The sequence below is a fragment of the Citrus clementina genome, unplaced genomic scaffold, assembly GCF_000493195.1.
Source record: "Citrus clementina cultivar Clemenules unplaced genomic scaffold, Citrus_clementina_v1.0 scaffold_9, whole genome shotgun sequence".
NCBI classification, from domain to species: Eukaryota; Viridiplantae; Streptophyta; class Magnoliopsida; order Sapindales; family Rutaceae; genus Citrus; species Citrus x clementina.
Genome location: NW_006261964.1, coordinates 870,573 through 892,210, shown reverse-complemented (window position 1 = coordinate 892,210; position 21,638 = coordinate 870,573). Strand labels below are relative to the sequence as shown.

At 34.9% G+C, this 21,638-nt stretch overlaps 4 protein-coding genes across 5 annotated transcripts; 1 reads left to right on the top strand and 3 right to left on the bottom strand.

The window, feature by feature from the left end:
* Nucleotides 1–40: 40 nt before the first annotated feature.
* On the bottom strand, nucleotides 41–5,332 carry LOC18031418. Of its 2 annotated transcripts, XM_024178849.1 has the most exons (13): nucleotides 4,860–5,332; nucleotides 4,558–4,744; nucleotides 4,185–4,257; nucleotides 3,706–3,853; nucleotides 3,399–3,502; nucleotides 2,823–2,963; nucleotides 2,613–2,736; nucleotides 2,400–2,543; nucleotides 2,036–2,193; nucleotides 1,852–1,926; nucleotides 1,596–1,734; nucleotides 1,240–1,509; nucleotides 41–528 (listed from the first exon to the last, which is right to left on the bottom strand). In XM_024178849.1, the coding sequence occupies exons 1-13, from the start codon at nucleotides 5,139–5,141 to the stop codon at nucleotides 373–375; spliced, it is 2,001 nt and encodes a 666-aa protein (XP_024034617.1). In that variant the 5' UTR covers nucleotides 5,142–5,332; the 3' UTR covers nucleotides 41–372. The 2 variants fall into 2 exon arrangements, with proteins under 2 accessions (XP_024034617.1, XP_024034626.1); XM_024178858.1 differs by lacking the exon at nucleotides 41–528 and having other exon boundaries at nucleotides 1,370–1,509; nucleotides 1,600–1,734.
* Nucleotides 5,333–6,721: 1,389 nt separating this feature from the next.
* LOC18031712 (peptidyl-prolyl cis-trans isomerase CYP21-4) lies at nucleotides 6,722–9,221 on the bottom strand. The gene is given in 9 exon segments (XM_024191012.1): nucleotides 6,722–7,048; nucleotides 7,151–7,298; nucleotides 7,384–7,521; nucleotides 7,912–7,955; nucleotides 7,958–7,999; nucleotides 8,183–8,230; nucleotides 8,321–8,360; nucleotides 8,451–8,634; nucleotides 9,016–9,221. Coding segments are annotated over 8 exon segments (705 nt in total). The 5' UTR covers nucleotides 8,609–8,634; nucleotides 9,016–9,221; the 3' UTR covers nucleotides 6,722–6,961.
* A 3,804-nt stretch (nucleotides 9,222–13,025) lies between these two features.
* Nucleotides 13,026–15,862, top strand: LOC18031233 (probable N-acetyltransferase HLS1). The gene is made up of 3 exons (XM_024177985.1): nucleotides 13,026–13,196; nucleotides 13,480–13,613; nucleotides 14,968–15,862. Exons 1-3 carry the CDS (start codon nucleotides 13,026–13,028, stop codon nucleotides 15,860–15,862), a joined length of 1,200 nt encoding a protein of 399 aa, XP_024033753.1.
* Nucleotides 15,863–16,854: 992 nt separating this feature from the next.
* Nucleotides 16,855–21,344, bottom strand: LOC18031468 (protein high chlorophyll fluorescent 107). Its single transcript, XM_006419323.2, has 8 exons — nucleotides 20,752–21,344; nucleotides 19,713–19,856; nucleotides 18,742–19,047; nucleotides 18,566–18,625; nucleotides 18,172–18,417; nucleotides 17,846–17,956; nucleotides 17,568–17,744; nucleotides 16,855–17,441 (listed from the first exon to the last, which is right to left on the bottom strand). The coding sequence occupies exons 1-8, from the start codon at nucleotides 21,307–21,309 to the stop codon at nucleotides 17,061–17,063; spliced, it is 1,983 nt and encodes a 660-aa protein (XP_006419386.2). The 5' UTR covers nucleotides 21,310–21,344; the 3' UTR covers nucleotides 16,855–17,060.
* Between the last annotated feature and the right edge of the window lie 294 nt (nucleotides 21,345–21,638).

Below are 21,638 nucleotides of genomic sequence, written 5' to 3'. Positions count from 1 at the left end.
TTTACATTCACAAAAGTTTGACAAGTATAATACAACTCCACTCTCTTAGACGGGAGATGGCTTGATAATTATACAAAGCAAGATGCATACATATTGTTTATAGGTACTTATTTGTCACGGACCGTTCAAATTTACCACGAACGGGTTATCTAAATACTGTACAGGTTGCTGTGTAGTTGTACTCATCCCGTGACATGTTGTTATAACTTTTAAACGGAGATGCTACACTCGGCTGCTTCAATGAGCGCACATTGGCGTTTTTTTTTTTTTTTCTTGGAAGATGTTGAAACAAATAATTAATCAATAACTCTTCCATAAATGTGTCCTATGCAGCTTCGCTGTGTCGTTTTGAACCATCAGTAGGTACAGACGTCACTCCCATTTAAGTGCACGAGTGATCTCCCATGAACTTGCCTGAGTCTCTTGAGTAATACCGTCACTGGACTCATAGTGCCCCCTCTTGCAATTCACTAAAGCTACCATGAATCTTTCACCCTCTAGTGAAGAAGGGTACATTATTTGTTCTTCCTGAAATACACGCATCAAAATTTGTGATATGGAAACCCCTGGAAGATACTTCTGTACAGCTTTGTTTAAACAACTTTCTACCGAGATGTAGATTAGAGTAGCCCAAAAAGAGGGGTAAAAAAAAGCAGTAATGTTATTGGTAGGTATTATGTAAGATGCAGTGCCGTATAGCGTCACATTTTACCCCTCTCTATTCAAAAACTCAAAAGATTCTAAATTTTTGTCCCTAGCCCCTCAACTTTGTGTATTATTTGACCCCAGGTTTTTGGTTATTGACAATCCAAATTCTACCATACATATATATGTAAGCTGGGATTAGGAACGAAATTTAGGAGGATTAAAACAAAAAAGAAGGTAATGCTCCACTAAGTTAAGATACATAGTTATATTTCAAACGACGAAAGATCTTACATCTCTTTTATTGGTAGATGGTAGATATTATCTCATTAAAGAAAGACAACAAAATCAATTACACATGAGAAATAATAATTAGTGCACATTATTGGGAAGACAAACTTTATCTCTCAACTAAGTGTAACATTATTGTAAAAAAAATAAAAAAATAAAATTGAAAACTTGGATTTTTTTGGGAACAGATGAAACGCTATACCAAACAACACTATATTATGGTCATTCTTTACTGATAAATAATGGATGTTTCTATATAATCTACTTTTGGAAAAGATGAGATTGTAGAGATTAAGCACTTACCTCGGGCAACTCATAGAACTCATTGGGAGATATTTGCAGCAACTCTATTGCAGTTTGACCAGTACACCAAGCTAAAACTTTGGTACTCTCATCTGCAAGAGTGACTTTCAAGTGGAAAGTGCGCACAAGTTCAGCATTACATTGAATGTGACAGAAACTGCATTCAAAAACTCCGGTAGGCCTCTCGTTAACAAAATGGCCACAAAGGGCATGAGCAAATCTTGTATTTACGAAACAGCTATCAATTTGATCAAGCCAAACTCGACATAGCTGTGTATGAGTTAAAGGGGGAAAAAAGTCAGATTAGTGAACATGACATTATGATTGGTAAATGAATTCTTCTAAATGAAACATACAAACATGTAGCTAGCGCCATTGGATAGATCAGAAAGGCATGATGACCTATGAAGGCAAGACGAGTTTAGCAATGCAGGCAAGCAACTTAGGTTAACAAAAGAAGCTCCGGCATCCTTCTCAGACCATAGCACTTCCAGGCTGTCAAACGAATTAAACAACTGCTTTATGAGATGCTGGGGCAAAGCATATTTAAGTACAGAAAAAGCAACTCAAAAATCATTCTTCATTGCTGAAGCATTTGTCAACAGTGCATACCGAATTTGTTTTGTCATAGAGCATGTCAAACCAGATATATATACCACATGGCCAGGGCCTAGTCTTCCCAATGACCTGAGAAATACAATTCTTCAAGTTATGAGTAGAGTAGACAAAATTCATAAATTGTTAAGGCAATAAAAGGGTTACTATTTTGTAGAATTAAACAAAATTGTTCCAATACCAAGAGTCTGCGAAATGAATTTTTACAGTAATCACTCCTGTTGTATCCTCAATTTTCAAAGAGTAAACTCCAGGAGTATTTTCCTTGTGAAAAATGTCTATGACAACACCATAGAGGCTTAAACCAGTCATCTTGTCACAAAGGTTGATGATAAATGGCTGCAAATTTTTCATGAAATGAAAAAAATCAAACTGGTTGAATTGAATTAAAATATATCCATAAGTCACACAGGCTATGTGGGCAAGAGTGATACATTGTCCACAGATCAATTAAAATGTGAAGAAGAAATCATTTAAATGGCACTTGAATTGCAAAGAGATTTAGAATCCAAAATAGTGCCTGACAAAAAGAAGAATAAACTCACACGAAAAGGATAGTTACTGAAGTCGATGGACCCCTGAGAATCACAGGGCAAGGTCACTTGGGAAACTATGGGAACCTGGCTAGGATCTACTGCACTAAGCAGCCTTGAACCTTGATATCGATTTTGTGTCAATGGGACACATACCTGAGGAACACACAAATTAGCTCCAATTTTAAATGATAATAAATTTGCTTTTCAACAATCAACACGTACTTGCTCCTCCTGTTGAATGAAAGGCACTAGGTATAATTGTGTTGCAGTACCATACTCAAGGCAACACTCATCACTTGTTTCTAAAGCGATATATGGTCTATCCAGTGCAAGCGTACTTCCTATACTGCAAGATATTGCAGGATATAAAATATATATTATGCCTGGCGAAGAAGGCAATATGATAATGAATCCAGCAGCTAGATCTTTTACCTGAAAAGGTTGGCTATGAGAACCTGTTCACCCCACAAAAGAAACTTCATCTTAACACCATCATTATCAACAAGAGTGATTTGCCTCCTCTGTATGCTGTCAAACTCGCCCTGAGTTTCCAGTAATCCAATAGATTCAATCCTACATAAATAGGTTGAAAGAAAGGTATAATCTTTTAAAACAAAAACTGTTTACCTTTGTTGGACATGGTGACATGGACTATCAGATTAGCTTATATCATCTGGAATTCTATTCAGTTGCAAAAGTTATTGTTTACATGTATGCTTATATATAAAGTAATACATCATAATTTGGTATCTGATTTGACCATTGCCTCTGGCATCCCTGAAAGGAGGACCTAACAATCACATGTCTCCATTTTATATTCGGTAACAGATTTCATACTCAGTTTCATATGAAGTAAAAGTTTTTTTTTTTTTTTCAGTTGTTAGAAATTATTCTTTTTTTTTTAAATAATAAATAAATCAAAGCCAGTAAAACTGTTCAGAATGAGGATCTATTTTGCAAAAACAATTCAGCATAGGATAAAAATGTATACAGAAATTTAGAACATACCTTGCATTAAATGAATAAGAAACCCCATTGTTGAAAGCATCAAGAGAAATGGAAGAAAATGAATCTGAATAAAAATCCAGCAGAATAGCATCGTGATCCTGACCCTAAAATACAAAATATAGAATCAGAACCAATATCATAAACGTAAAATCTGATTCAACTTTTAAAGACAACATAAATGCCAAAAAGAATTAAGCAAGTTCTCTATAAGCTGGCTCTTTCCACAATTTAACCAACTTGCCAATCTAAGAATTTCAGAAAACCCTATTGTGGAATGATAATAAGGCAGAAGATATTCAAGAGTTACCTCATCTAACAATATTACAAGATATTCTGTTGGCAGCAGCCGTGGACTACCACATCCTTCTCTTGCAGTTCGAAGATAGCATCCTGTCAGGAAAACTTCCCTCCCTTTCTTCAAAATCCCATTCTGTGGATCCACCAACTCATAATATCTATGATATAAAAATGTGCAAACAAAAGCTTCAGTATAGTTATCACACATACAAATAGAGAAACCCAACTTATACAGAGAAGAAATGAAATCATATAAAACCATTGATATGAATGAACATGTTACTATGAATTGATCTTTACTTTACAAATAGAGAAATGGAAGAAAAACATGTCACTATGAATTGATCTCTGGTTTAGTTCTCCATCATGTCATTATAATATGTGAGAAAAACATGCATCACAAAGAAATCTGGCAACCGTTAAATTTATGACTATAACTAATCACCATACATGCTAAATTGCTAGGTGCTAATAGTAAAAACAGTTTACCTGCGGTGGAGATAGAGATCAATAGTATTAGAGCTCCAAAAATCCCCCAATGTAAGCATATAGATGTTTGTACCTAATTAACAGAGATGTAGGAAAATTGCAATTTAGACTACCAATTTTTTTTTTTAAAAGAAAATTCGAAGAATTTTTTTTAAGGAAAAATTAGAAAAACTTTATTCAAACCACTTTAATCAGAAAGCACTTCCAAAGTTTCGACCTAATTCTAACCCCAAATGAATTTAGTAAACACATTGATACAATTTAAATAAAAAACTAATTATTTCTAAAGCACAATTTGCCTCATTGCCACCGCCGCAAACAATTATAATCTAATAAGGTTTTAATTCTTTAAAATAAAAAACCGAAAAACTACCTGGAAGAAGATAAACATCAACAACAACGGTTTCTAAAACGCTAGTTAATGATAAAAAATTCTTCTCATATATAGAATCAATTGTGACGGTGTTCGGAAGCCTAGTTCTCCGATGATGCTTTTTCAACTGATTCACAATCTCCGGTCTCTTCTTCGGGGCACCTACTCTGTGCTGCTCATTCCACGCCTTCAAAAACAAAACTAGGTGAAATTAGTAACATTCAGCTTTTCGTTTCTTTACTTATTTATTTTTAACAAAACTAGGTGAAATTATTAGTTGAATATATAGGAAAAAAAGGGACCTGAGCGAGATCGGAGAGAAGTATTGCAACGGTAACTCCGCTGGAATAAGCGATACAAGTTTTAAGAATCCGAGAGGCGATCCAGCTCCAGCCAGGCCCACGGGATTCGGATCCAGTGTTATTCGGATCTTGTCCGGATTCATCTCTTCCTTCTTCTTCTTCTCCGGGCCATAACACTGACCTTGCGTATTCAATTAATCCAAGAAAAGGATCTTCTTCTTCTTGTTGCTGATTTTGTGCATTATCAATTTCCATGAGCGATACTTTATTTCTTTGACTCATTTGCTCACTCAGTCAGGGATGTTCTAAGCCTTCGGGATATAAAATCGAGTAATCGAATTTGCCTAAATGGCGGCGATTTGAATTTGACAGCGAAATTTTGGCGCGCATTTGAAACAAGGGCCTGCTGGGCTGGACATGCAAGCTAGGATTTGATAGGCTGGGCCTACAAATAAAGGTTGCTGATCCGAGAAAACTAATCAGATTGTATAATACAAACCGATCAGTATGGTTCGATTGGCAAATATGATGGGTTGGGTCCAGGACCATATTCCACAAAAACAGTTAAAACAAAATTAATTGAAAATGAAGTACTGATACTTGATCTTCTCCCAGTTTATTTCATTAGCCCCACGTCTCAATTAATTTCCAAAATTATCTTTAACATCAAATTTTGCCACAAACGCCAAAAGCTTTCACTTTCAACTCCGGTGGCGAATTAAGTATTTATTTTTTTAGGAGGAAATTGTCGACCGGAGAGCTGGCTTGCATCTATGCTTCTCTGCTTCTCCACATGACAATGGAATCATTATCACTCCTGAGAAGAATGCAACTCTGATCAAGGTTGCATATGTGAATACTGACTTTTAATGGCGAGTTTGTTCTCCATGCTTTTTGATTCTGAATGTTGGATACTGTGGTGCACTTGTAGGTTGTAGCAGTAGCTGCCCCTGCTGCTGCCACTTGGCGGTGACTGGTAATAGTGATGGTACCCCAGCCACTGCTGTCACAGAGGAGGGGAAGGATACCCAAGGAAGAAAGTGAAGATGACGTGGGATTTTATTTGACTACGTCGATATTTTACACATTCTTCTCTTATTACTACTAATTGCATGTCCAGCTCCAAAATTTAGAGACGCCAGGTTTTTTCGTTTACGGCTAGATAATATTCTATTTATGAGTTCATAAGAGCAATTAAAAAAAAAATTGATAGACGGAAGGTAATTTTGGAAATAAGTGAAGCTAATTGAGAAGTCAAGAGTTAATTATCTATCACTCTTAAAAATATTTTCAAGTGCCTACCTGATCTAGCCAAAAGCAATTAACTTTTTCTTTGTGTTGTTTGATTGTATCTTAAATAAAATTTTTGGAGGTTTAAAAAATGTTTTACCTCTATTATGACTTCTTCTTTTCTTTTCTTTTTTTAAACTTCTAAAAGCAAAGGTTATAGGTTTTTTTTTTCCAAAGAGTTAATAAATTATTTAAAATATTATTTATTTATTTCGCAATCATATTTCACACCTTTGATAACATAACTTTAATTATTTGTACTAAAATAATTTTATAATTTTTAATAAAAATTTTAATTGATAATCAAATAACTAACAACTTTTCAATAAGATATTTACTTATAAAAACTTGGCTCCAAAGAAATTCTATTTAAAAAGTTACGCGACACAGACCCAAGTAATGCCACCGGCGTCAAGTCTTCACGCTGTAACGGATCCGACGTTCCGTTGATTCAACCCAACATGGGAAGAAGAAAGCAATGCAGATTGACACAGTAACAGATTGTCACCTTTAAAAGGCCGCAATAAGTTAAAAACATTTTCTCATGAAATTTTACAAGAAAAATTTCAATATGAAATTGACAAAATTGTGTATTTTGTCTACTAAGAAGTACAAACCTTTACTTTTTTGAACAATGCAACAACATTTCTTTGAACCCTTCTCTCCCTGCGGTCCAATAAACGGGGAGAGACAAGAAAGAAAACCTGAACCAAGCGTTCTAGCAGCAGCAATACAAGATTAATAAGAAAATCAATAGCACAACAAGAAACTTGGCTAGGTGTAAAATCTTTTCGGTAGCTTAGCATACATCCTCATATCGCATGCTTTAGTGTCACATTGATGATCCCTACATCTGACTTAGGCTGATAGTGCTCATCTGTATCCACCTCTTCAATTTCCTGATTACACAATATGATTAGGTGCATAAATTCCAAGTTAGCTTCAATTGAGTCATTGGCAATATCAATTCAGGTTACGAATCAAACATATATTTTATTTACCTGCACCACATCCTCACCCTTCACTACTCGTCCAAACACAATAAGCTTATCATTTAAATCTGGTATTGGTGCAGTTGTAATGTATAGCTCAAATCCTTTGCTGTCTTTAGATTTTACAGTTCCAATCATAAACGCCTCATGCTTCGGACTAGTCGAAAACAGGTAAATATCATGTCATATATACAGTAGGCCCAGCACTACGGCAAACACTATATAAGGTGCTGAGAGAAAACCTGGTCCTCAGCTGACTGCGGATCTTCCCTCTTGATGTCCATTCATCAGCAGCTGCAAGATCCTTGGAATGCCCAGCTTGAATGACATAGTTTTTGATCACATGATGGAAAGACATACCTTTGAAGTACCCCTTTTGACTGCAAAGCCAATTTACTTTGAGGTTCTTTGAGTATAATAAAACAAGCAGCATGCACTAAGCAGAATGTTTGTGATCCCAGAGAGCATTTAGTTGATTAAGGACTAAAAACATTGTTGGGAGTTATAAATCTCGTAGTTTTCAAAGAGTCATGGATCACAAGCTACATCCACACAAAACTGCAATACAATGCTACTACAAAATTATAAATATATCTATACACCATCGAGGACCCAAATGAAAGAACAAGTTGATAGAATAAGAGCATAAGACTAACTGATTATCAGCAGTTCACGCATCTATGGAGAACAAAGACGGTAAAGGAAGCGACAATTCGCAACTGGAAAAAAAAAAAAAAAAAAAAAGGATGTAGATGCCTGAAAATACTTACCACAAGTCAATAAATTTATCCACGGTTTCAGGTGAACCCATCTTTGAAGGAGTTCCACTATTATATAACCTTTAGATGTATTTAAAACCTACACAGGAAAAAGGCACAGAATAAGCACAAGGTAACAATATCAGGATGTGAATAGGAAAATTTGTTTATTTGGGTACAGAATCAAACAGTAAGCATTATGACTAGCTCTAAGAAATCAAATTTTCACATCATATAGAAATTAAGAAGTAAAACATGCAACCATTTCATAAACCGAACTTACAGCATGGCCAGGAAGATCAAACTTCTTTGAAACCACATAGGCATCATCCTTGATCATAGAAAGAGAAATAAGCTTAGCAGATCACACAGTGTAGGAGCCAGACTAACACACATCAAAATTTGAACTCTAAACGACTACCTCAACGGTTGACGATTCATTCCCTATTTGTTCATTTGACCTAAAAGAAAATTACCACAATGTTACAACACTAGCAAACGAAAAACTTAATCATCCATCAAAAGATTCAATAACAAGGGGATAACAAAACCTTTGTGAATGCGACCAATGTCTATATGTGACAACTAAGCACAACACTATCAACACGACAATTAAATTGCAAATGATGATCGTCTTGGCACTGATTCGTGTAGGCCCCTTCTTCCTTTTGCTTTGAATTAACAAAGCCTGCGGTTTCATCCTCGCCATGATGCTGAAACTTTATTTCGGAAAATCTGCAAACACTCAATCCGTACTCAAAACTCAGATTCAACTAACTGATTATCTAAACAACAAACATATTGATATCCAACAATTCTCCAAAATTACAACTTTCAGATCAGTTGTATACATCTTAGTAAATCAAATTCAAAAAATTTAAGTCGGTTCAATCGTCGAGAAGCTTCTACATACCAAGATTTAACTTGAGGTTTAATTAAATTTAACTAAATACGGTAATAGACTGCACTGAACATTAAATAAAGCATGAGCAGGCAAAGAAATTAATTGAACTAAAATTCAGCTAAACGGCGACGGATTTAGAAGAAAGATAAGTAAATATAGAAGGATTTTTCGGATAATAAAAGTTGGATGTTTATCATTGATGATAAACGTACCTCTAACTGATCAAGTTGTTGATTCTTCGTAACTAATTCAATAAGGAACCTAGAAGAGGGCGATTTATGTTGCTGCTGTAGTGCAGTGCTGTGTCGTTTTAATCACGGATTAGGGGTCGATTTTTCTCTCTTTTTTTTCTCTTAAGTTGATAAGTCCTCAGTTACGGTGTCTATGTTTGGCGTTCTTCTTTGGACCCACCACGCACGAGAAGTTCAAACTGACGGTCTAGATGCGTGTACCTGTTCAAACTTGTTCGAATGGGTAATTGAGCGATTAACGCATGGGTCTCTATACATTTATAATTTTCAAAATAAAACATAATTTTACATTTATCTCAATTAAGTCCAAGACCTCTATTATAGGTAGTTTGATTATTTTGATGGGGGTTAGATCACAAATGTTATTATACAAAATTAATTTCAGAACGCACTAGAGCTCCAAAAGACTAGAATCTCTTCTTACATTGATAAAAAAGGAAATGACTTTTCTATATATATATCCGATTATTGGATGAATTTTCCTTATTTATGTAGAGTGATATAATACAGTCACAAATTCTTATATAAATTTATTTTGTACAAACTGATGTGATATTAATTCATTGGTTGAATAAAATATAAAATAATATAAATAAATCATGTGGGTCAAGAGATATTTAATTCAACTAATGAATTAATGTCACATCAGTTTGTACAAAATAAATTTGTACAATAATTTGTGTCTATATCATTACTCTTTTATGTAAATGAAAATTAGTTGCAAGACGTTTATTTCTTATTGTTTTAACTGGCAAACAACAAACCAAATTTATTTCGCTTGTGCATTAGGGGGGCGGATTTGGTACTCTTGCTCAAATGTCCATAATTTTTTTTAAAAAAGAAAAAAGCTCAAATGTACTCTCTTTTATCTCTTCCTTAGTTACCGTTGGTTTACACCTCATGACAAGCCAAACGCTAATAACTGAACAAAATTTATTGCTTATAATGGATAAGGTCCAAAAAAGGTGTGGTTGCATTAGAATGGCAAAGATTGTGCATTGCAATAATATTTATGAAAAAAATTTCATGACGTTTGCACATACACGCATAGAAGGAAGAATAATTGAAAATAATTTAGAGAAGAATCTCAGATAGTACCCCAGAATTTCAATGACGGGTTAGAGCTTGCTCCCAAGAATAATTAATAAACATTACATAATTAAAAAATAACGATTTAATGGGTGATGTTACTCACGTTTTTATTTTGTGAAGTACGTACAAATATTTAGTTTTAACACTATTTTACAAAGATAATCTTGTTAGAGATAATCTTATATCAAAGATTGGGACAACTATCAACTTGTGAACTAAGTTTTAAATAGTGAGCAAAAAGATCGATCTGCGGCATGATGGATGGACAAGATTATCACATATTTGCCTATTAAATTTTTGAGTAAGTATATAAGTTAATTTGGGGCAATCCTCAGCTGGCTTTTAAGCATGAGAGCACGAATTAGGCTCACTAACTTATTTCAATCACGCCACGCAGTTAACTTTTGTTCGTCATTTAGAATGTGCGAAGACACAGCCATCCAGTGACTCCAAAATTCCCTCGACGATCAAACGAACGAGAGAATTAATGATCCCCACACAAAATCCGACGGTGGTGAATTATCATTAATTTCTCAAGAGAATGATAGAACAGCTACGTGAGTGATGGATTGGTGTGAAGCGATCAATATAAAGTCAATGTTGTAATGAATGTTCTGCGAGCAAGCATTTTATTGATGATTGTGTATTATGACGATTTTGTTTATTTGTTGGTGGTTGCTGGGGCAAAGGAGTCCGAATTTCAGATTTTAATGAGTTGATTTTAACCTAGAGTCGGTCCACGTCTTGCGTCATTGTTAGCTAATAGGTTTTTGCTTTTTTGGGTTCTTCCGCAATTTGCATGTTTACGTACTCCTGATAGATTCTTGCATCGTTACATGATTAATCTTTTCATCTTGTGACCCTTGAATATGCTAGGAATTAAACAATAAATAAATAAAATGAGTGATTTTGAATTTACAGTCTCATAATGGTCTCCTAAATCTTCGTTTTACTTGGATTAATTGTATTGTTTTTCTTCTTGCATAGTATTTTGTAAGTGCTTGTGTTCTTATTAATTAGCTCTCCTTTCGGCTTTAGCTATCCGCAAAGTAAAGCTCAAGTCCCTTGATCAGTGTTATCTGATTTGACTGTTTAATAAATTTCCCAAATAAGGATAATAACAATAATAAGTAGGAAGAAACGAATCTACGAAGATGAAGGAAATGTAGATAAAAAAGAAAAAGAAGGGACCACCTCGTGTATAGGTCTGATTCTCATATCATATAAATGGTTATACGTCTTAACTTTTACTCAAAAGTAATAGTTATCTTAACCTTATATTATTGTCCTCAAATCTTGAGGGCTCTACACATTTGGCTTCTATACAATACATCGGAAATAGCAAGTACTCATTATTTATGTTAATTAAAAGTATTAATTGACTCTTTTATCAAACCTCAGTTATAATTACATCAATATCATTTGTCATTGCAAAATGTCCAGGTTCTAGCTAGATGCAACAACAGAACTCCCAAACTCATTACCACATGGAAATTAATTTTGTGTAATCACTCAAGTTGATCCGTAGTTTAATAGAGAAATCTCTCAAGCAAGCAGTGAAATAAAAGAAGGCTTCTTTGACCTATCGCTTACGTACCTTGATAATAAAAAAAGAGTCAATAATTTCCGGATTTTGTATGAAAATTGGGGAGAGTTCAGTGCTTATGGCTGAGCTTTGGGCTCTATATCAGGGTCTAACTCTTGCATGGGAGGTAGGCATAAAAAGGTTGTTGGTTGAAGTGGACAGTCTTTGTATTACGCAAATGATTTCTAAGCAGGTGGTCGTTCCTAATGTGTTCTATGCCTTAATAACAGCCATCCGGGATTTACTAAGTAGAAATTGGCAGACAACCATATCCCATATATTTCGTGAAGCAAACTCAGCCACGGACTTCATGGCCAATATGGCTCATTCAGTCCCTCTTGGCTTGCACTTTTTCTCTAAACCTCCTGTGGGTATCTATCCCATTATTTGGAAAGATTTGTTTGGGGTTACTCAACCCCGCTTTGTTCCTGTCTAGCTCGTTTTAACGAGCCCCCTCTCATCAAAAAAAAAAAAAAAAAGAGTCAATAATTTCCGAAGCATAGTGTTATAAGAATCAAATAATTTCGCTATTAGGGTTATTCTTACACGTCTAAAGGTGCTATAAAATAATACAGAGAATTTGCAGCTGAGGTCAGCAGGGCAGAGGGAGCAATTATAAGTTGGAAGAAAACTTTTGAGCAACAGCTAGATGTGATCCGAAACTAGCACATCAAATGATTAATTGATCAAACTCCATGCATTTGCCTGCTGGCCAAGGCCAACCTCTTCACATTTCACATGGCTTTTGCTTATTATGCCTTGTCACTTCTATACTTGAGACATCAATGGAAAGTGGCTATCAGCGAATATAACTTCAAATACAACAAACGAACAAAACACTACTGGGGCTCTATGTTTGGCCTACAATTTTATTTGTTTGAAGTTTCAAGAACTGTGTGTTAAATAAAAGAAAAGATATATATATATATACACACACACATTAGCATCTATTGTCTAATATCAGAAAAAAAAATGTGAGGATACAACCATATTTAAAGAAATAACTCTTAGCTATACATGACAAACAATTTATACATAAGATTTTGAAAGCCCAAAAATTAAGGCAGGGATTATGAGAGAATCCTTGTCTCAGATATATGTACACACCTTTTTATTATTAACTTAGAGGGATATACGTACGTATCTGCGTGCGTGTATAAATAATTCATGAGCACATGAGAGTGAAATGAGAGGCGTGAGTTTATGGCTGAAAAGTTTTTTTTGATTTTGCAACCTTAGTCTGGAACCCAACTTGTTTCTTTTATAGCAAGGGAAAAATTTTTGAGAAAAGGGAATGGAGAACAGAGTTCTGATAAGGGAATTCAATGAAGCTAAGGATGTTGAAGTAGTGGGGAAGCTCGAGAAGAAATGTGAAATAGGGTCTAAAAACGGGGTCGCTTTATTCACAAACATGACGACAGACCCTTTATGTAGGATTAGGTTTTATGCTGTTCATGTTATGCTGGTGGGTGTATTCTTTTTCCTCTCTTGGGCAACTGCATATATATACATGCAATTTCTTTTTGTAATTTTTGTGTACATATTTACTTTTATCTTCAACGTACAAACTTGCTTAGCATTTTTCTCCGTGTTTATGATTGCATTACACTATATAGCTAGAAATGCAGTGAGAGGCAACTTTATAGACCCCATATGAGATCTTATCAACGAACATTTTAATAATAGTTTGACTGGCTAGACAAGTAATAATTATTAATTAACATTAATTGTTTGAAAATGGGCAACAGGTTGCCGAGCTGCGGGAAAATGGGGAGCTTGTCGGAGTTGTGAGAGGATGCATCAAGAGTGTAGGGACTAAATTTGAGGGACAAATTGTGAAGTTGGGTTGTATTTTAGGCCTTCGAGTTTCTCCGAGGCATCGGTATATACTCTTTTATCTCTCTCTCTCTCTCTCTCTCGAAGTTGAATATGAAAATTACAATGATCTTTTCTCATTACTTGACTGGGAAAATTTTTTAAGCTTATGATGCATGGTGCTGGTAAATGATATATATGAGATTTGGTATATCTATAACAAGTTCACTACCACCATGGTGAAAGAAAGAATTCTCTGATAATAATCGCATCATGAATTTTCAAGCCACTTTTTCCTCAGTGAGTGAGAAAAAAACAGTTTCATTTTAAAGAATGCATGATTTTTAACTAAGTGATCTGGAATGTAGAGAAATGTGTTCCCTTTAACAAGTAATGTTATTATAAAGATCTTCTTGATTATTATTCTTCACTTAGTTGAAGAAACATAGTGCTTCAGATTGTTAGAACATAATTAAGATGATTATCCCGTTCTATCAAGGTTCATCCAAAAAAAATGGTTGGGTGACAACGGATTATTCTTTGGCTATAGGGAGAAAAGAGTTGCATATTAATTAAGATAACTTTTTAAAACCTAATTAAGAAAAGAGGAAAAAGAGTGTAATGATCTCCTATTATTTGACAAAATTAATTGATATTTTTCGGATGTTTTAAAACACAGCCAAACCCATTTGGTTCAACTTTTTTATTGATCTAACTATTTTTGGAATATAAATATCTTTAATTATTTAATGAATTGAATTTTTTTATCATGATTAATTATGAAAAAAAGTAGGGGATTGTAAATTAAAAAACTATGATGATTCCCTTACTTTTCCATACTTTTTCAACTAATTATGATTAAAAAAATAATTAAAATTATTCATATTACCAACATCAAACAACTACCAACAGTAAAATTGTAGGATCAACAAAAAAGTTGACGTTGAAAGATATATGAGCGTGTCCTAAAACATTAAAAATTTTGATTAGTTTTATCAAACAACAACGGTTTCACTCTTTTTCCCTTCGGAAAATTTTATACATATCACTTTATTTTATTTATAAGGAGCCATTAACTCGTTACATCAGATAAAGAGTTGTGCTTAATATAGAAAAAGATGAGAGAAATTTGTCCTCTCTCTACCTACCCACACTCTCTTTTTTCTTTTCTTCTTTATTTCTCTGATCTTTCTCTACACCAAATATTTTCCTTAGATAAAAGCTTGAGTTATAACTTTCTTAGATGAATATTATCTGCAAATTGCCATTTACTAAGTTTAATGAGTGATCGAACTTAGTACAGTATTTACTCATATCAAAGAGACCGTGGCCTTTTTTTTACTTTTTTTTCCCTTAAGAACTAAAATGTAATTCTACACATTTTTTTTGCTCACATGTAAAAGTTGTATGAACTAATATAGGCGAATGGGGATTGGATTCCACCTTGTCAAATCTGTTGAGGAATGGCTGATGAGAAATGGAGCTCACTACACTTTTCTTGCAACTGAGAAAAACAATGTGGCTTCTACGAATCTATTCACTAGTAGATGCAATTACATGAATTTTAGCTCATTATTCATATTTGTTCAACCTGTTAGCTTATCTCTGAAGGTTCTTTCTCAACATATCAACATTGAGAAGTTGCAAATAGACCAAGCAATTTCTTTGTACAATAACAAGCTCAGAAGCAAAGATTTGTTCCCAACAGATATTCACTCAATCTTGAAAGAAAAGCTCAGTTTGGGTACATGGGTGTCTTATTTTAAAGAAGAAGCATGGTTTGATTTTGAGAACAACAAGGAGAATAATAATGAAGGTACCATTATTGCCAAAACTTCTCCAAGTTCTTGGGTCATGTTTAGCATTTGGAATTCTTGTGAAGCATACAAGATTCATAAAAGCAAGTCTCATCATCCTTTCTTCAAGTTTTTGCATGCAACTTTGAGCCATGCAAAAGTGAAAATTTTCCCTTGTATTGGCGTTAGAATGCCAATAGGTAGCTCTCTTGGAAACCCATTTGGGTTTCTTTTCCTGTATGGTCTTTATGGAGAAGGAGAGAGGCTTGGGGAGCTAATGAAATCTGTGTTGAGCTTTGCATCAAGATTGGCTGAAAATTTTAAACATTGTAAGATGATTATCACTGAGCTTGGAGTCTCTGATCCTCTCATTCAACATGTTCCCAGAGAATCCTCCATTTCATGCATCCAAGATCTTTGGTGTTTGAAAAAAGTGAATTGTGTTGCTGATGACAATAAGGAGGAGAGGATGATGATGGAACAATTTGGTAACGTATTCGTTGATCCAAGAGAATTTTAGGGCTACAATTTAGAGGGTTTATTTGATCCGTTTAAAAAATAATAATAATAATCTGAGGCACCTTATCAACTGAGAGTGTAGCCATCAAAAAGCTTGTATGGTAGTAGTACATGTAAACTTTGTATCTCTTTGCATTTTTTCATATGATTATAGAATTTTAAGCTATACCAGTCTTTCTCACTCAAGCTTTGTGATTCATTCATCAATCAGAACTGTTCATTCTTTTACAGCTGCTATCGGAATCTAACGGATGTGGTTGAAAGAAGGAGAGATTATAGAGCACCGTTATTGCATTACACCCGCTTAATTACACCCATTTAATTTTTCATGTATAACATCTGTATATTTGTTTTGAAAAATTATCATATACTTGATAATTGTATTTAATTCTTCAACACATGTCATGACATGCATTAAATGAGTATAATACAGTAACGGTACTCTAAGAATCTCCCAAAAAGAAGACAAGAAAATCCAATAAAATCATTTAATTAATGTGTTAAAAAAATTTTGTCTCACTATTATAATGGGTCATTTTATAAAACAATTGTTTATGTATTTAAGGCTTTCGTCCCACTTCGGACTACTTCAAGAACATAAATGCATGCCTCAAATATGGAAGCCAAAGGAATCTCGAATCTCTATCATTTTCAAGAATAGACGACTACTGATCATTTAATCAAATTTGCGGTTGCTTTTGCGGTTTTGCCCTACCTTAATACATTGACGTCTCCCGTGATCAGACGACCTGTCGGACACCAATATTATATACGCACGACTCGACGTTTAATTTGCTTGGGCCGATTCTTGGGCTTCGAATGTAATTTTAAGTTTTAAATTATTGATAGGAACACCCTCCTTCCGATGCACAAAGAGTATAGAAGTTCATTGATTCTTTGGATCTCAAAGGTGCTTTTAATTGCTCTTTCGAATTAAAAAACTTGTAAACTAAAGACATATTTAAATAAATGTTCTTGATCTATTTAGTCGATTTACATGCTACATAATCCAACTTGATATTCTCACTTTGACAGTTTTGATCAGCAGCAGTTTAATATTTTAATTTTAGAGTAAGATGTCACTGTAGCTTTTTGTTGATATACAAGGCAATTAACTATAGACCTATACACAGGGTCTTGTATGTAGTATGCTTCAGGCATCTTCTATAGCATCGACATGAAGTGACTAACTATTGGTCTCAGGCAAGTGTTGCTGCAGTTTTGTCTTCTGGTCTGAAAATTCTTCTTCTTGGATAATTAACTTTCCTCACCACCGAAGGGTTAGATGTTTTTTCCAGCAAAACATCAAGCTGATCAGGGTCTAGATTCAACTTGTTCCTAATGAAATCATCTAAATCAAATCCACTTGCACTTTCCAAGTCATTTCCAACATACAAACCAGAATAAGGGCTGACTGATGCCTCATCATCAGTACTTTCATTATCACCTGGAGAATACTCCAAAGGCTCCTTGTATGAGCTCTTTTCCAAGTTCAATAGTTGCTTTATTCTGTCAAGTGCTGGGTCAATGATATCCATGAATCCCATAACCCATGACGCATCATCAACGACTTCAGTCCGCTGTTACAATAAACAAAATAAACCTTCACAAATGGAAAATAGCACACAATACAGATGCAACACAATGTTTGACCATGGATTACAATTTAGCAAGATAACATAAGATGAATTATGCTGACTACTGACCTGCTGGAAGTAGAGATTACGAATTTCCTCTGCACGCACAGAATTTCCTTGATCCTCCTCCAATTGTGCCCAAGTCATCCATGTTATATAACTCTGAGAATTTATGTTTAGTGACGATCGAAATAATCTCCTCGCTGCTGATAAGTTACCAACTCTCTGTTCAAGAACACCCCAAGCCTGCAGCAGTCAACAAAGAAGTTCAGATATGCAGAAGATGAATTAAGTAGACTATCAGCCTATCCTCGGTACATCATATTATGCAGTGTAATAGTTATTACCTGTAGACATCGAGCTGCACTCTCAGTAGTTGAGTCAATTGAGAGTGCCCTTTCGTATAATTCCCTGGCGGTATCTAAATTTCCTTCCTTCCATTCCATCCATCCCCAAGCCTAAACAGCCGAGTGTTTGTTCAGTCACTTAAGTTGCAATGTACTCACATTGTTGAAAATAATCCAAGAAAGTAAAGTACAACATTTACACATACAAAAGGGAACTCAGATGCAGCAATGTGCAAGTTGTTCTATATCAATTTGTAGTCTACAAAGAAATAAAAGAAGCTGGAACAGTTAACCAACAGATCATTCCTATATGGAAGGGTTCTTACAATCCATACTGGTTGGTGCCTTGGATCAATTTCAGACGCTCTCCTGAACAACTTTCGAGCAAGATTTGCAGTTGAGTATTTATATTCTAATAAGGCAAGAGACTGAAGTAGAACAGGATCTCTTGGATTCACTGCATAGCCTATCTTTAAAAGTTTTTTCCCCTTGTCAATAAATCCCATATTTGCTTCAAAGATTCCCCATACATGCCATGCAAATCTATTTTTGGGGCTTGCCTGGACTGCTCTCTACAAAATGAAAACGGAAGATGTACGCATACAGTTATTATTATAACTGAAGCTTCACAGACACATAGTATTGCATTTTGCTTTCCAATTTTGGAAGAAGAAATGAGAGCGATTTTAATGCATCCTCTCTATGATATTGAAAGATTACCTCAAATAGCTGCCTAGCTGCAAGGTTGTTTTCCTGTTGCATCTCCATTTGTGACCACGCCTGCAACAGAGAAAATGGACGCAAACAATAAGGAAGACTCCATTGAAGCCACATCAATGGCAGAGAAGTTAATTTTCATGACAGATTAGCCTGGGAGCTGGACTTTGAAGACTTACAATCCAACTAGCACAGCTTTTTGGATTACACTTAGTGGCTTGTCGGAATAAGTTGCGAGCCTGCTCATAACGATTTGCTTTAGCTTCCAGCAAAGCAAGTGTTTGATATATGTATTCATTTCCACCACAAAACTTAAGACCTTTAGCGAGCAGCTGCCTAGCCTTCTTGATATTACCCTGTCTCAGCTCTAGAACTGCCCATCCATGCCACGCAGCAATGTGTCCTTTATCAGCAACTGTTGAAGCATCAAATAACTCTCTTGCCTTCCCTATATTCCCTAGCTTATTTTCCAAAACAGCCCAACACTGTTGCAATAGAATACCTACTTGTCAACTTCACATGTGAGAAATGATCATGGACAATGCAGTCATTCAATCAGTTTCGGTAATCCTATCACAACAAAAGAATTTCACCAAATTTAAAGAGATTTACCTGGTGATAGAATCAAAGGCACCAACAACTTTTCTAAGCTCTCTAAGTGAATGATAGTGGATCTCACAAGACTAGATCCAAATAAAGCTATGAGGGTGGTCACACCTCATTTCAGTATCAATAGCATAAAATAGGTGAAGACGAAAATTTATCCACAGAACATGGTAACGAACACTCAAAACAAATACAAATTACTTCCAGCAGAGTTCATTTTTCCTTTGGTTATTGTCATCAAGAATAAGTATTGCTTTACTTGTTTTCTTACAAAACTATATAAATTAACAAGGATTAGAATCCCTTTCCAATCGAGTGGAAAATAAATGCAATCCAGGGATGTTAAGCCCTCCACTATATTATCAGTAGCATAAACAAAGTTCTAGAATTCCAAATCACACATTAAGTACAGAAACCATAATTACTCATCATCAGTGCTTTGATTGGCTACTTGGTTTTCCAAGCAAAATGAAAAGAAGAAAAATTTAAAGCATTGAACAGAAATTGCAATCTCATTGTAGCATACAAGGAAAAGAACACAAACCTGCCAAATATAAGGATTCTCTCCTTGGGTAGCCTGGCTACCTTTGGCATAAATAGCTCTAGCTTCTGCTACTTTTGATTGCTTGCTTAGTACCTTCCCTAGTGCTACATACGGCCTCCCATCCTCTGGCCAATAATCTATACACTTCATATACAGTCACACACAATCATTATTTAATTATCATCGGCAATAATGTCCAAATATTTCAACAAACCGTAAACTCAATAATGGGAAATATTTCAAAACAGGTTTCTCCATTCAAATTATTCCAAAATGAAAGTCATTTTACAAGAAAATCCCAAATTCTAAAAAGTTACAACCCCATCATTCCAACATAAATGAAGAAATGCTATACATACCCTTTAATTTATAATCAAATTAGAAACTGAAGACAGAAGGTAATTCTTGCAACCACTCTACAATTGAAATCCTTCCTTAACCCTCACCAAGCTCTCATCTTATCTTCTTCAAGCTAGCTTAATGCATCTAATTACCTAAACAATTTCTTTTCAAGCTATTTCCATAGTCTACACTGAACTCAATTCAAGCTAACAAACAAAATTATATGCACCCAAAAACCACTATTAAACTAATTATAACAATTTGTATATATATATTAGAAATATTCTAGCCATAAATTTTAAAGTACGAGAAATCTTTAAAACCGCATGGTTAAAAGGCTTAAAGCTGTAAGCTTTTAAAATCTTTCTTGACTTTCCCGTACTTTAAAATTTTTTACCAGAAACTTTTATATATATATATATATATATTTGAGTTTTTTTAGTAAAGTGGGGGAAAAATCGGGAAAATTTTAAAATCGTGGTGTTTTAAAGGTTTAAAATTTAGAGTGCTTAAAACGCACGGTTCATGCATTTTTCCGAAAGTTCTAGCACTTTAAAATTCCAGAGCGAACCATTTCTAATAGATATATATATATATATATATTAGTGAGCAATTGAACACATAGCGGAATCACTGTGAATAGTGTGGAAACTGCACACAAACTAGATAGCAGTGTCGCAATAAACAGAAAAGGTACCTTCTCAAGAATCTCCTCGGCTTCTTGGTATCTAAAATTCTTGGTCAAAATCTTAGCTTTATACAAGGCCAAGTCCAAGTTGACTGTAAGCGGCTTCTCACCAGAACTAGATTCCATTCTCTCCGGTTCAAACATTGGCATCTTCTTCGCAAACTCATTAAGAGTGGCGTCTATGATCCCAGATGAATTAACCCCACCATCGCCGCCCCCGCTACCGGCCACGTCACCAACTTCTTCATCTGAGAGCTCCTTCACCGGCCTCCGAACCACAAGACGATCTTTATTAAATGAATCTTCCTTCTCTTCGATACCGACATCAGCATTCTTGACAGCTTCTGTCTTGGTGTTGTGCGATGATTTTTGTTGTGAGTAACATGGAGGCAATGTGAGATGGGTTGTTTTGCATGGGATTATAAAGGGGAATTTGGAGATATGTTTGTTGATGTTTTGTGAAGAAGTAAAGAGATTGAAGTTTGACTTTGAAGAAGAAGAAGAGGAAGTAGTGGTAGTGAAGAGGTTCATTTCTTCTTTTAACGGATATAACTGTGTGGTTTGCATGCTAGGAGGGCTTTGGAAGGGAGAAGACTGCTTGTGTAAGTAATATTATACTTTTTTTTTTTTACAAATTTAGTAGTAAGATAATAAACGATTAATAATTAAATAATTGTACTACTTTTGACATGAATGAGAACTAGAAGCATAAGACAACAGCGTAATCCTTGTTATAAAAAAAATTTATTTTTAAAAAATAGGTGAAAATAGCTATTGAATATTTGAATGTTTATTTGCTTAGGGCATTCTGGTAATTATAATGATCTGACATTCCCTGGACTGAGATCAGCCACGTCGCTTACTTTCAGGTGGCTCTGGTCTTTGCAATCTAAAGA

Bases quoted from the DNA above. Each gene is read 5' to 3' on its own strand.
- LOC18031468 (XM_006419323.2), bottom strand. From the start codon at position 21,309: ATGCAAACCACACAGTTATATCCGTTAAAAGAAGAAATGAACCTCTTC. The intron at 18,626-18,741 runs GTAAGTCTTCAA...TCTCTGTTGCAG, and splicing joins AAAGCTGTGCTAGTTGGATT to GCGTGGTCACAAATGGAGAT. The intron at 18,418-18,565 runs GTAATCTTTCAA...TTCATTTTGTAG, and splicing joins CAGCTAGGCAGCTATTTGAG to AGAGCAGTCCAGGCAAGCCC.
- LOC18031233 (XM_024177985.1), top strand. From the start codon at position 13,026: ATGGAGAACAGAGTTCTGATAAGGGAATTCAATGAAGCTAAGGATGTT. The intron at 13,197-13,479 runs GTGGGTGTATTC...AATGGGCAACAG, and splicing joins ATGCTGTTCATGTTATGCTG to GTTGCCGAGCTGCGGGAAAA. The intron at 13,614-14,967 runs GTATATACTCTT...GAACTAATATAG, and splicing joins CGAGTTTCTCCGAGGCATCG to GCGAATGGGGATTGGATTCC.
- LOC18031418 (XM_024178849.1), bottom strand. From the start codon at position 5,141: ATGAGTCAAAGAAATAAAGTATCGCTCATGGAAATTGATAATGCACAA. The intron at 3,854-4,184 runs GTAAACTGTTTT...TTTATATCATAG, and splicing joins GATCTCTATCTCCACCGCAG to ATATTATGAGTTGGTGGATC. The intron at 1,735-1,851 runs GTATGCACTGTT...TTCGTTTGACAG, and splicing joins TCTATGACAAAACAAATTCG to CCTGGAAGTGCTATGGTCTG.